The sequence below is a fragment of the Cyanistes caeruleus genome, chromosome 2 (genome assembly GCF_971803275.1).
Source record: "Cyanistes caeruleus chromosome 2, bCyaCae1.hap1.1, whole genome shotgun sequence".
NCBI classification, from domain to species: Eukaryota; Metazoa; Chordata; class Aves; order Passeriformes; family Paridae; genus Cyanistes; species Cyanistes caeruleus.
In genome coordinates this window covers 15,872,141-15,886,673 of record NC_141702.1, presented here as the reverse complement: position 1 = coordinate 15,886,673, position 14,533 = coordinate 15,872,141, and the positions used below count along the sequence as shown (strand labels likewise).

The 14,533-nt window shown below is 38.7% G+C and overlaps 1 protein-coding gene across 3 annotated transcripts in view; it reads right to left on the bottom strand.

Moving 5' to 3' along the window:
• Positions 1 to 14,533, bottom strand: part of KIDINS220 (kinase D interacting substrate 220) — a 73,744-nt gene extending 59,211 nt beyond the window's left edge. For all 3 annotated transcript variants that reach the window (XM_086875892.1, XM_086875893.1, XM_086875894.1), the window contains exons 1-5: positions 14,281 to 14,533; positions 6,966 to 7,115; positions 2,987 to 3,085; positions 1,482 to 1,580; positions 83 to 181 (exon numbers count right to left, since the gene is read on the bottom strand). In XM_086875892.1, coding sequence (XP_086732018.1) covers positions 83 to 181; positions 1,482 to 1,580; positions 2,987 to 3,085; positions 6,966 to 7,073 — 405 coding nt within the window. In that variant the 5' untranslated portion in view covers positions 7,074 to 7,115; positions 14,281 to 14,533. The remainder of the gene's footprint in view (positions 1 to 82; positions 182 to 1,481; positions 1,581 to 2,986; positions 3,086 to 6,965; positions 7,116 to 14,280) is intronic.

Sequence of the window (14,533 nt, the reverse complement as noted above, 5' to 3'; positions counted from 1 at the left end):
TGTTAATCAAGATAGTAAGATAAGTGTACAGTTCGGGACTTCAAACACTTGGGAGAAGGAGATGTTTAGAACTAAAACTTACCATGCCTGTGATGTTTGGATTTGCACCTTTCTCAAGCAGCAGTTTAGCCACTTCGGTACGGCCTTTGTATGATGCCCACATCAGCGCAGTCCATCCTCCCTAGCAAACACAATTCAAAGAAATGTAAAAACTGAAAAATACTTAGAAATATAACTAATGACTTTTTATTATTATGTCCTAAGACTACTCTGCAAATTCAAAACATAGTAAGGATTGACCACACAGTGTTGTAACCCTATTTATTTAGAATAAATAATAAGCTCCTGTATGGCAGTACTAATTTCCTGTTATATGCAAAACTCGAGAAAACATCATGTCCTTAATATTGCTGAACACTGAATTCTGATTTCAAATGCATATAAATCCAAGCACTGGATTTAAAATAAAAAATAAGACACACATCACTATTTCAAAACAAAGTCTAGACTCTAAATCAAATAACATGGAAAAGATACTTTTATTTCTGGAGCAGGGAGTAATAAGAGTAATTAATTTCAAACCACACTGGTGTGTTCATTTAAGTTTGTAAGCTAGGAGACAATAAGGTTTCACTGCCTAAGGCATTTGACAGGTCAGGTAAACAAATTTCAAAAGCACTTGGCCATGTGAATGTGCTTAATGTTAAACAAAATATCTTGGTTAGTGAAGATGCCTCAGCTTTCAGACTGAGTGGAACTTCAATTAAAGGAAGCACTTGAATTCACCCCTAGTGGTTTTCCAGATTTTACCTTAAGCAGAACAAAATTAGTCCTTGCAGATATCTAATTCCATCTTCTGTCAATGGAGAGAGTTTACAGCTCTTCAGGGCTATCGAACCTTAGATTCATGTCAGTAGCTTTTGTAACCCTTTACATGGGCTGCGCTGTAGCACCCACTTTCCCACATTAAAATTTGGCAAGATGAATGAGAACAAGTGTTAGGAGACTCAAAACAAGGACTGCTGTATGAACAATCATGGCTGCCCAGAGTGAAAGTAAATACAGACAGGTATCTTCTGGGAAAGATAATTACTATTTTACCAGAACACTTCAAAAAAAAGAAGCCACTACCACCTAAAAAAACCTCCAACAAAAAAACCACAATCCAACTGTCCTCCCGCAAAAAAACTCTCACCCACACAAAACACACCCAAAAATCAAACTATTCTTCAGTTTAGCTTTTTTCCAAAGCAATTAAGGGGGAAAAAGCAGCCCTAGTAAACCAGCTGCCATTATTAACACTAAAGCAGTAATTTTACAGGTGTAAAAAGCAATATTTAACTATATATTCTTTTTTCATTTCAGTAGCATTGGGTACATAATGTATAAATGAAAGATCTTTCCTTAGTTTTATGGAATTGAAAATCTCCAACTCACAAAACTGTTTTTCTATGTGATTTTTACACTAAGACAACACATACCAAATCCCGATGCTCCAAATTGACATTATAACTGAGCAGCTCTGCAACAATAGCTGCATGTCCTTCTTTAGCTGCTGAAATAAGAGCTGTCCAGTTATCCTAGAAAAAAAAGGAAAAAATGTTATAAACATTCAACACTTCAATACAAGTAACCTTGTTTTTCAGTGTTTAATCCACAACAGGAAATACAGAAGCCCTTAAAATAGCTGTCCTTTAAAAAAAAAGAAGTACTAATAAACCCACAGTGTGCCAGTTATACACATGGAAATACAGACCAACTACTCCAAATCTCCCCTCCAATTATGGGCTCTCCTACCCAATATCTAGCCCTTTCCACTCTTCAGTTCACTGCAGGTTATCTTAATAAATATATGGAGGAAGCAGCACCTAAAAAGGATTAGAAAATGAAGTCAAGACATTAAAAACTGCTGGGAGGGAACGAGATGTTAACCAAGACCACAGAAAATTGTGGCAGTGGGTCTCCAAATATAGTGTGTGACAGCAGTGAAGAGACTGGTATGCAAGGTAATCTGGACAACAGCTTTTCATATTTCTGATCACTTTAGGAAGATACATTTTTCCCCTTGCATTATGCTTATTTTACCCCCACTGCTGAAAGCTCATCCAGGTGTGGATTGATTTTTTATATGCTGCACACTTATAAAATATAGCAACAGCTTATAAGGTAGATATTCTTCCTCTTCCTAGAAGTACGGAAATTTTGGCATTTATAGCAATTGTAATAAAATGTCTCAAAACAATAGAGACTTGGCTGGTAGGTTTTGGTTGTTCTGGGTTTTTTAAGTGACAGATTCCACAGAAGACCTTTCCTGAATGTCCATACTGCTACACATAAACTTAGTGCAGAAGTAAAAAAATCAAGTGATATCCTTTTCCTGTTTATAAGTCTCCAGTGGAATATACAGACCTTTCAAAACTTTCTACCAATATCTCTGTTCTATTCATCCCTTTTGGGCATCTTTCATCTGCAGTCAACCTCTTTTGCTGAGGCATGCAGAAAATAAATTTGAAACTCCTCTCTGCCATTGCTCTAGCTTTATGAAAGGCAGAAATAATCCTTTAACCTAATTTTTCTCTAGCTATTTACTGGAAAAACTTCAAAACCAAACATTAAAATACCCACACAAACGAACAAAAATTCAACCCACTGACATACCTCAACAACACTGAGATGAGCAAAATCACTTGGACCTCGTCTTTGATGCTGTATGTCTCTATTCTAATTTCCCAGAAGAAACACCAGCAAATTCAACAGAGATTAAGATGTTTTAAATATCTGAGGAATATCCCTACTCTTTGTGAAGGCTCAGAGAAATACAAAAGCTAAGAAATTTTGTATAAAATTTCTCTTATATGCCATCATTTTACACCTGTTTTTTTCCCCCTGAGCTCAACACTAACCTAAATTCCCTTTCTTTGACTGCCCATTGAAATTTCTTGTTCCTCCACTGTTAGGTGCTATCACATAAAGCACTAGTACTTACTGCATCTTCCAAGTTGCAATTAGCTCCCTTCTTGAGAAGCTCCTGGACAATTTCTAAATTGCCTTGCTCAGCAGCCAACATAAGTGGAGTCTGGCCATTCTGAAATCAAAGTGATAGGAAAACAGACGCATTGGGAAGTGATGAAAATGGCACACCTACCCACACAATAAAAACCCAGAAACTATAGAGCAACATTGTTTCCATTTTTAATTGCCAGTGAGAAGTAGTAGGAAGAACTGGTGTTGAAACCACACAGGCATACTTGAAATAAAAATGGAGAATATGGTATTAAACCCTGTCCCATAGGAGATTAAAAAACAAACACAGAAAAACCCCAAACACTTCAGACATTTAACAGGGCTACTAAAAGAAAATAAGTTACATTATTAAATATCTACCTTACCGAATTATTTGCCCGCTGAAGACATCTCCAAAATGTGTTACATCTTTACAACTTGGAACAACTCAGTCACATTGTTAACAATTTAATAAAGAAATGTATCTACCCCAGGAACCACAATGGCCATTAAAACACGCACACTGGTTCAGAGGAACAGTTGCTGTTGCAACTGTTGCAAAGCCTTGGAGAAAACAGTCAGGTTATATATACCCCACTTTTATCTCACAGCATTGGAAATACAGGTATCATTCCTGTCCTCTGCAAGATGGGTCCTTAACAGACAGTCTCATCTGAGAGAAGATGAAAGACAGAAAAGCTGATTTATTTGCCTTCAGAAGTATTTTAAAAGTCAGATTCTGTCACCTTTCCATCAGCTAAATTTGTGTCAGCAAATTTCTGAGATACAATTGCTCTGCATTCTGAAAAGTAAAACTTGCTAATTTTTACAGTAAAATTATTAATTACAAGTTTTAAAAATTAGGAGAATTTTTCCTGACCTCACTTCTGGCTTTTGTCTCTATCATACAGAAAATTATCTAGTCTCTAAATAATGCAAAAGCTACATGTTAGGAACTGTAGACCAGCAATTTCCCTGGAAGGAATAAAAATCAATGCTGAATCACAATACAGTAATATCACTAATTTTCATAATTGAAGCTATTAACAATATGATTAATAGAAATACTTGATGTCTCTTTCTGCTGTTAACATACACAAATCACAGAGATGCATGGATTCTTTAAAAAAATGTTTTCTGCCCCATCAGCTGTTTCTTATGTAATTACATCTATAAGGCCATTTTTCACAAAGAAAAATTATGCTCTCATGTAAGTTTATGCTGTTATAGCTGTAAATTGTATACATTCAAAAAAACACAATTGCTTTTAGATCCTAAAGTACATTTCATATCAACAAGAAGTAGTTTTAGGTCTGGTCATAAAAAAAAAGAATTTAAATATTCAAAAAAAATCAACAGAAAATTAAACTCTACTTTTTAGAAAAGAGCAGTTCTCTTTGGAGGAGAAAACAGTCATAACTTTTGCTCTTTAAGATATGCAAGTTAAACAGTTCAGACTACACATGTTAAGTGATTTCAGAAATCCTGACTGACCACTCTGCCTTCTGTGATGACACCACTGGGCAGTGGATGCAGAGCTGAGACATTGTTTATGCCATATCTAGCAAGGATTTCAACACTCCCACAACAACCAGGGACACTAATGAAGTACAAACTAGACAAATGGACAGTGAGGTGGACTGAAACTGGCTGCAGTGCTGGGCTCGGAGCATTGGGATCAACAGTACAAAGTCCAGCTGAAGGCCAGTCACTATTGCAAAGAATCAATATTGGGATCCTATTTAACCCTTTCATTAAGGACTGGGGCAATGGCACAGAAGTACGTCTAGGCAAGAAGAGGCTGTGGATGGTAAAATTATTCCCTCCGGTAAGAAGTGTCATACAGCTGAAGACTGACTTTGGTTTCCTGAAACAGATGTAAAATTTTGTATAGGGGTACTGAAAACATCCTTCCCTTTTTGCTAGAAGACTCTCAAATGGAAGCATAATGTTATAACGTTTTAGCAACCATCATAAAGATTTCACCAACACAAAAACAAAAGATAATTAATACATCTGTGACCTCCAGATTAATTCCCCAAAGTTGCCCAAGAGTCTAGACACTCCAGAACTAAATGCCTGTATTTCTCACACTCATATCAAGTACTGTCTATCTGTACATCACAGCTCAGTCTAAGTATTGGAATAACCAAATTATAAAGGAGCACATCTGTATCTTTTTAAGGAAATTAATTAGTGGTGTCACCTTACAGGTTACCACTCTCGCAGTCCATGAGAGAACAGAACATTCAGAACTGAACATGCAGAAGCTCCTTTAGTACCAAGAGCAGAAAGGAAGGCACATCAAGAAAAAGTGGAGGCTGTTAGGATCAAAGCGTATCACACAAAGCAAGCTTCTATAATTAGCTGTTAATTCATGTGTCTGGTATGAGAGGGGAAAAAATCACACAATCAGAAAGATGTGCAGAGAAAAGGCAGAGAGGCTGAAACTTGCCCCACTTAACTGAAACTGATGGGGTTAATGCAATAAAACCATCCATACACAAACTGACTGGGACATCCCAGCTTTTATGGCAACTGACCACATTCAAGAAAAATAGGGTTCACCAATGTGGGTGACCCTACCATTGGACAAGTCACTGCAGCCTGGGAGGTCTGGCACTAACAACCTTTAGCTTGCCAACAATCTTTTTAGATCTCCAAAGGCACTCTCCTTTTGGTATTTTTTTTTTTTACCCAAGAAGAAAAGATGTCTTGACAGGTCCAAAACTGGAAACTGAACTGTACTCAAAGCCACCAAATTCCAAGGAAGAGCTATCATTTAAATAAAACTCCTATCATTATACATTTGGACTGTCCCCACAAGGGGCTTAAAACTGATGCAAACCACATATGCCTGACTGCAGAAATTACCTTCTCCAATGCAACAGATATGAAGACTTTAAATAATAAGTATCAGGGAAATGATCTCTGAAAAAAAAGGCAGTTAATGAAATGCAGGACTACATTTAGTCCCACCAATAAGTGAAGAAAAATTTAAAAAAGAAGGTGAAGGCAGTGGCACTTGGAAAAATCAACACAATCTGTCTGATTTCAGCCATGTTGTTGAAAGGAATTGCCTGCAGAAGGAACAGACATTCTCCTTCTCAGATATGCTACATGCCAGGTGGTGAGGTTTATGTGTATGCTCTGAAACTTAAATTGTCCCATCTGAAATACCTTAGCATATGTCCATACACAGCATGGAATGAATGTGCCAACAATGAAAGAAAGCTCTCTTAAATGAAACCAGATCTAATAACACCACGACATAAGGTAAGGCTAAATTCTGTACATTGTTTTCACACTTCCATGATGCTTTTTGCGTTTGAGTAACATATGCCATTGGACTTCTTTCCAATAAAATATTCTTCTCATTTTATGCAGATTTGAAAAATTGATCAACAAACACAAAAGATTCTGAATAATGCTCATATAAACTCCCTACTGTGTGTGTATCAAGACTTCTGTGTACTCCTGGTAAACTCTAGACTTACCTCTTGGATACATATTTTTTCATCTAGATGAGCATATGTTCACGTAAATTACAATATATGTTCTTATTTGGATTGTATACTAAAGTATCTCTTGCCTGAAAACCAGGATGTGAGGCAAGGGTTATCATCATACCAGGTTCACCATGGTGAACAGGTCATATGCACTTGGATCTGTGAACTATGAAACAATTCTTAGCCACAGAAATACAGGTATAAACTCCATTCACAAAGTAAGGTCAGAGCTGCATTTGCCAGCTCAGAAGAACACTCTAGAAAGCAAATACTATGAAAGATGCTTGAAGTGCTGTCAGAGACTGAACTAAGAGTGTTCAGGTTATGCAAAGATAAGCGATCACTTCAAAATAAAACTGAAATTTGTATATTAAATAACCAGTGTGATCTCACTAATTATTCATTCAGTAATAAGCTGCAATGTGAAACTGACCTTTTCAAATATCATCTTACCTCATTTCTCTCATCAACATCCCTGCATTTCTCAAGAAGCGCTTTCAGAGCAGGAACATTTCCTTCTTCTACGTAGGTCAACAGACTCTGACTCATCAGACTCGCCATCTTCACATACTATTTAAAATTCTTCTAGGTAACAAAGCTTACCTGTATTTCAAGAAAAAAAAAACAAACAGCAAAGCATAAGTAACACCTATGACACTTGACATTAGAAAGAATGAATTGTATATGCTAATAAGTTATTTGCTGGGTGCAAACACCTGCCATTCTCCTCAACAAAACACTCCGGAGATAGGCATTAAAAGGCACTACATTTCCATGAAAAGTCTTAACTCTCTCTAGTTCTTAGAAAATCACAGCAATTATTCTAACTTTTATGTGCTGCCTAAATATTTTGAATGGAATGGATATATGTATACACAGCATTATAGGAATATCTGTATATATTACATACTTTATATATACTAGCTATTTACAATATAACCCTTTTACTTTATGTGTATAAGCAGAGCATTGAGACTAATCAGCATTACAAAATACAGTGATTCTATCTAAACTGCAGCCATATGGAGCTCTGAGAAACACGATTTACTAAATCAGTTATTAGCAACTTAATGCAGACAGGCCTGCATGTGATGGCATGTTGTTAACTTGCTAGTCAAACATAACATGGCTTCTGTTAATTGATTTTGTTTTTAACCTCTAATATGCAAGATAGAAAAAGTTTCTCTTTCTTAAGGCAGACCACTATTTCAGACTTCCTAAAAAGCTGTGCCCAGTAAGTTCAGAGCACCCGCAGTACTACTTGTGTCAAATTTATACACATACAGTGACAGAAGTGGAGTCACTCATTGCACCTAAATTAAGTTTCACTGGATGCAGAACAGGTCATGGGGCTAAATGCAAGACTACACTACCCCTTCACATACTTTCTCCTCACCAGTGGCCGACAGGATCATGCTCTCTGGCTTTTTCTTGTAATAGCAGAGGAAAACCTCCAGTTTAATGTTACAGCCTACTGCTTAGGCAATTCTCTCCCACAGAGAAGGTACAGACTAGTGGCTTTTCCAGGCAAATATTCCTACTTTTATTCTCAAATCAAAGCAGTTAACTAATTTTTCTGTGCCTCCAACTGAAGTGAAACAAAAGAGATGAGAGGAAGCCAGCAAGAACTTCACTGTGCTTAGCACAGAAGTTAGTTTGGATTTGGAGATTTAAATCAAATAATCCAGCTCCACTTTAAATTGCTTACAGAGTTTGTAACACCATCCGTTCCTTTACCAAGTAAGTATCATACACACTGTTGTAAAGATGTTATATGCTAGCTGAGCTTGCCTGAGCAGCCATAGATAACCCACATAGAGAAATGCCTTGTTCAAAATAATGCCAGTTAACACCTCAGTTAAGATGACAACAGCTCTGTGTGCAAATGAAATTCAGGTGTACATGAATGTCTAGCGACAAAAGAAACTACAGACATTGCTTAAAACCTGTAAAAAAAAATAAAATCTAGATTTGACATGTAAAGCCCACCAGCAGTTTTCCTAGGCACTACCCAAGCAGCCAGTCTGAAGAAAGCTATAAATAAATTAAGAACACAAAAGGTCTGTCACGTTTACTGTACAGTTAAATTACCATCAAATAGGGTGAGCAGCACAACAGTGGTGGTATAAATTTGTCTCCATTTTTTTCAGCAGGAGGAAGGGCCAATTGAGAGGTTGCGAACTTAAAAACAAAAAACGCACTAAACCACACAAAACATGAAAGGTTTGAAGAGAAACAGCAATTTTACTGACTCAGTGTGGACACATTGGCTCCTACTGCTATTTCAGACACAAAAAATTCCAGTAAAGTAAGCATCTTGCCTGGCATGCAGCTGCCAGTCCAGAACAGCCCACATCCTTTACAGACTACAGCAATATCTTACAACCCTATGCAAGTATCTCAGATATTCTTAGGCACCTAAAACGACATTAGGTATTCACATACACCTGTATTCCTCCCATTATTTTTTACATAAGACAACAGAAATCCATGAAATGTGATTTGTTGCTAGCTCCACTGCCACCACAGGCATTTTCTGCTTTTCCTATGCTACTTCCCAGCTTCTCTCCTGTAGCTGTACCTTCAATCTCCATGCTATTTTCCATACCAAATACTAAACTGAAAACTGTATTAAGAACATCCCCGAAACATGACTAAAAATGTCTCAACCAAATGATTTATACTCTGCAGTTGCTATCAAAATTTCACCAATTAATTCTTAGCTAGTGTGAAAAGAAAGTATTCAGCATTGCTTCTTCCTCAAAGTAAGATTCGTCCCTTGATGTTCCCTATGGGCTTATTTCCAAAAGGCAGAGACAGTCCTGCTGCACTGTAGATAAGCATCCTGCTTCAGAAATCCCAGCTGGCTAGAGTGCAGCTTCTGCCTGAATCCTTAGAGACAGCTTAAACCTCTGACTAACAGCAGAACACCTAACACCAATGAACACGTCTAGAGACGTGTTTATAAACTCCATGTCAATATTATTTCTATAAAATGATAAAAGATTTGAACCAGTAAAACATCTCCAAGAATATTAATATTTCTTGTCCCATATGCTTCATTGCCACATGATATCCCCTTCTCAGAATTAAAAACAGTCTATTTCATAAAAAACAAGAATCACAAAATCAAATACTACAATTATGCATTTTATATACTCATACTTTTATTTGCCCCTTTTCAGGCAAGCTTCTTAGAGCATCCAAAAGATTAACATATCTGGAGGGCTTTAGGAAAGTACAGTTTAGGGACATCTACAACCACCAAACAAAGAAAAGTCTCCCCACCACTCCAGAAACAAAGATAAATAAAACAACGACGGTATTAAGATTTTTGGAAACTTTGCTTTATTTCTTCCCTACCAAGAACATGCCCAAAATAAGCCTGAATGGTTCTGTTCATGATACTTTCACTCATGATAGCAACTCAACATCAGCTGAATACAGCTGCAGTCCAACTTTTTGTTAAAAAAAATGTATGTTATTATGTTACAAAAATTAGGCACTATACCCAAAGTCGATATGGGTGCTGGTCACTAAAGTGTGATTTCTTCCAATGTTCCAGATTTCTTTTAAATAATAATAAAAACTCAAGCATGGCCCTGAGGAACAGTCTCTGTCTAGAGAAGTAATTCTACTCTGGTCCCACTAATGAAAAAAGCTTCTGAAATATACATTCACACAGTTTTCAAACAACCCCGGAATAAAAATGTCAAATTTCATAAATAAAGTGGAAAACCAGTATCATTCAAGAACATCCTATACATAAATGGCCCTTAATTGCTCAATAAATACATTTACTTTCTTTGATACAGAAGTATTTTCACAACCTATAGCAAAAATTTCAATTAAAACCAGGATTTGGAAACCAATCCCCTTTCCAATAAGGATTAATGCTGTTATTTTTCTCTCCCACCTAAGTAAGCCAATTTCCAGTGCAAAAACCTGCTCTTCTTCACAATCCAAATTTGCAAGCTTGGAAATCTCACAATATCCTTGGGCAGCAAATCCTGGTATTTTATGAAACTAGCAACACACCAAGAATTATGAAAAGATATGTAGTGCACAAATGCTCAGGTGAAGGCAATGTTTGCACAGGGATTAACCTGTTTTTGTACAGCTCTCGCATGCTGAGCTGAAGCAGACAAACATTATCACCGTTTTGGAAAGACTGCAAATATTTGTCGATTTAAAAATAATAGTTTCTCTCAACAGCAACAATATCAACAGCAGAGGTCCTGATAACTGAATTCTGCAGGTATTTTATGTATTGTCAGAACCTCTTATCAGTTCCTAACTATATAAGAAATAATATTACTCACTAAATTTTCCAACATTATAATTTTTACATAGCTCTTCCACATGTTTTTTAACTTATTTTGCAAACAGTGATCTTTTATGAATAAATATCAAAACTGGTCACTAACTCTAGCATTATTGAACATACCTATTGAAAACAAAAAGAGAAAAGAAAGTCAAGATAGTAATGACATTAAATTCGTATTTTTCATCATACAATGAAAAAACTGTTGCCTATTTTTCATGCCTCCTTCCTTTTCCACACACAAAAGCCACCTTCCCAACATGCAACACTCTGGCAGATCTTTCAGCTAACTATAAAAGGAAATAATTACTGTGCTGCTGAAATCTGAGCACGTATAACTCAACTGTGTAAATGCACAGCATTTCACCTTTAACAAATGGAAATGTCATCTTTTCAAATTAGAATTAAAAAAATGTGAAACATAAGAACTGTACACATGAAATTTATTATCAAAAATTAACATAAGTCAGTTTCATATTCTCCCACGTCTTTATGCTTTAAGATGGCACAAAGAAATTAAAAACACACTGAAACATCACCTTTACTTACACCCCATAGAATCTTACTAACACAAGCATTGCCCAGCCTTTATGACACCTTATTGTAATCGCTTCCTAAATGGATATACTTCCTAAGCATGAAGAGATCTCAAGTCAGGCATCACATGAAGTGGCAAATATTTAAAAATAATCTTTCTAATGGGACTCAACTAGGATTCTGTTTAAAGAACAAATTTTCAGAACAGCTGAATTGAACCTCTAAAAATATTAATTTCTGGTATTCAGAGTCAGAGAGAAATAACAAATCTAAGTTTCCGTAAGTAGTCTACACCCACACTTTTTCTCCAGTGTCTGAAATTCCAGTGTGACTAATGACCTTATGCTGCATTTCTGCTTTTCCCTATTTATCTGGGAACATTTATGCTGCTTCTCTTAACCACATTTCTGTTATCCAGGTGAGAAGAATTTTTTTTAAAATTACCTTTGTGTTACTTTATCACAAAGAACAAAATTGTCTAACTCTAAAATATCAAAAGATACAAAAAGTGAACTACAGCAAGACACACAGACATTCTTCTTTCGAAACATGAAACCAATATAACTAAAAAAATTTGCACAAAAGGAGGTCTCAGCTGTAAGCATCATAACTGCACACAGTAAGAGGTAGGGGAAACTGGAAATACACAAGTCCTTTTTTTCTACCTTATGCACTCAAGGCAATGGCCATTTCCAAATATTGATTGTAGTGACAGATTTTTTTTTGTTAGTTTTAATAAAACAAAAGAGGCGGAGGATTACATATGAAAAACTGGACAGATGTAAATCTATACTTAAAATGCAAGGCTGGTTGTCTGATGATAGCAACTATCAGACAAGCTGATATTTCAGCCTGGTTAAAAAATCAGTTAAAATAAGTATCTGATAACAGGATTTATACTTTGTCAGAGAAATCTGTCCACCTTCAAGACAAAATGGTCAATGAACAGTAATATATTGCTAAGAACATCTGAATTCCAAGACAAATTTCAATTCCTAAACAAAATACAAGGTGCTCAATCCTGCAAATCACAAAAAAATGTGAAATCACCGTTTCAGTTTTTAAATGCATCAGATAAAAGAAAGCAACCAGAAACAGTCACCAATATTTAGGGGTTTCTTTAAACTATACCAACCAACACAAATCACTTGTCGAAACCTGTACAAAATACACAAAAGCTCAAAAAAGTCTGCAATGCCATCACACACAGTCTCATATGGCCAACACGTTCCTCTGTATCATAGAATCAAAGGATTTTATGGTCACAAACGCAAGTTATATGACTAAAATCTAAATTTTTGAGTGTTTCCAACTTAAAAGAGTGAATGGTGTGGTGTAGAATTTTAATACGACACCATTTCATAAGCTGTGATCACACAGAATTTCAAGCAGATTTGAATTTCTTAATAACAAATTTATCTTAAATAAACACTGTGGCAGAACAAAGAATAGATGTCTATCCAGTAAACAAAAAGATGGGTTTTCTTACATGTTCTGATCTCAGAAAAAGATCTTCTGTTTTTCTGTCCATTTCTTTACTATTTGATGGGGGGAAGAAGTGTCAGGTAATTAATCAGGTAATGATTCAAACACTTTTCCGGCAAAAGACATATTACTGTATTATTCCACCATTAATTCTTTATCAAAAGTTATACAGAGGAAATCACTTTTCCAACCCATTTTTAAGCACATATGTGAAGTGGCAAAGCCCCACTACCTCTATGATATTTTGCTACTCTTCCAGTGATGTCCTGTGGCAGGACCTGAGGCAATGGGCAGAAACTGAAACACAAAATGAATTCAGTTGGAAAAGACCTCTGGGAGATCATTGAGTCTAACCTGCAACTGAACACCACTACGTCAACTAGACCACGGCACAAAGTGGTCTTTCCTTAAACACCTCCAGGGCCAGTGACTCCAGTATCTCCCTGGGCAGTCCGCTACAATATCAAACCACTCTTTCTGAGAGGAAATTCTTCCTAATAACCAACCTAAACGTTTCCTTGCACAGCTTGAGACTACTTCTCTTATCCTGAGAATAAGAAGAGAAGGGAGAATAAGGGAGAAGAGGCTGATCCCCACTTGGCTACAACCTCCTTTCAGGCAGTTGTAGAGAGTGGTCAGGTCATCCCCGAGCCTCCTCTTCCAGGCTAAACACCCCCAGCACTCTCTCGGCCGTTCCTCACAGGACTTGTGCTCCAGACCCTTCACCAGCTTCGCTGTCCTTCTCTGCATTCAGAGGAGTCTCTGAACATCAGGAAGCACTTTGTTACCGTGAGGGTGACCCAGCACTAGCATAGGTTGCCCGGAGAGGTTGCAGAGTCTCCGTGCTTGGAGACACCAAAGCTCTCTGGGAACGGTCCAGGAGATCCACTCTTGTCCCTGCTCGAGAAGGGCTGGACCCTATAACCTGCGGAGGTCCCTCCCATCCTCAACCGATCTGTCATTCTTTACCTTGGAAATTAGATGCCAAAAACTTTCCCGACGGGTCGAACCCTTATCTACCTTTCCGAGTCAACAAGAGAGAAACACGGTACAAGAGGTTCCTCCACTCTCGGGACAGGGGTGACAGGGGCCCCCGGCCGTGCCCGCGGCACCCGCAGGACGCTTTACCCACGGCGCGCTGCCCTCGACACCCGCACACCGAGCCCGGTCCGCCCCGCACACGGCACCGCCGGAGCCCCGGCACGCCCAGGGCAGGGCAGAGCGGCCCTGCACTGACAGGACCGGTCCCCGAGCCACGGCGGCCAGGAATCGCCCAAGCCCGGCGCTCCCCCGGGGCCCCGCTGGGAGCGGCCCCGCGGCGCCCTTTGTTTGGCAGCGGGAGCGCCGCCTCCCCCACAGCCCGTGCCCTTCCCCTGCCCTTCCGCGGCCGGCCCGCGCCCCCGCCTTCCCGCCGCTACTCACCCCACGGCCGGGCGCGCTCGGCCCCTGCGGCGGCTGCCCGGGCCCAGCCGGAGCCTGACACGGAAGGAGGCAGCGGCCCCGAGCTCTGCTCAGCTCGGCCCAGCAGCGCCCGCCATCTTCCGCCGCTGCACTCCGCCCGCCCGGGCCGTGACGCGCGGGGGCGGCTCCGCCTGGCTGCGGCCGCGCCCATCGCCGCGGGCGCCGGGACAGCGGGCGCCGGGACAGCGGGCGCCGGGACAGCGGGCGCCGGGAC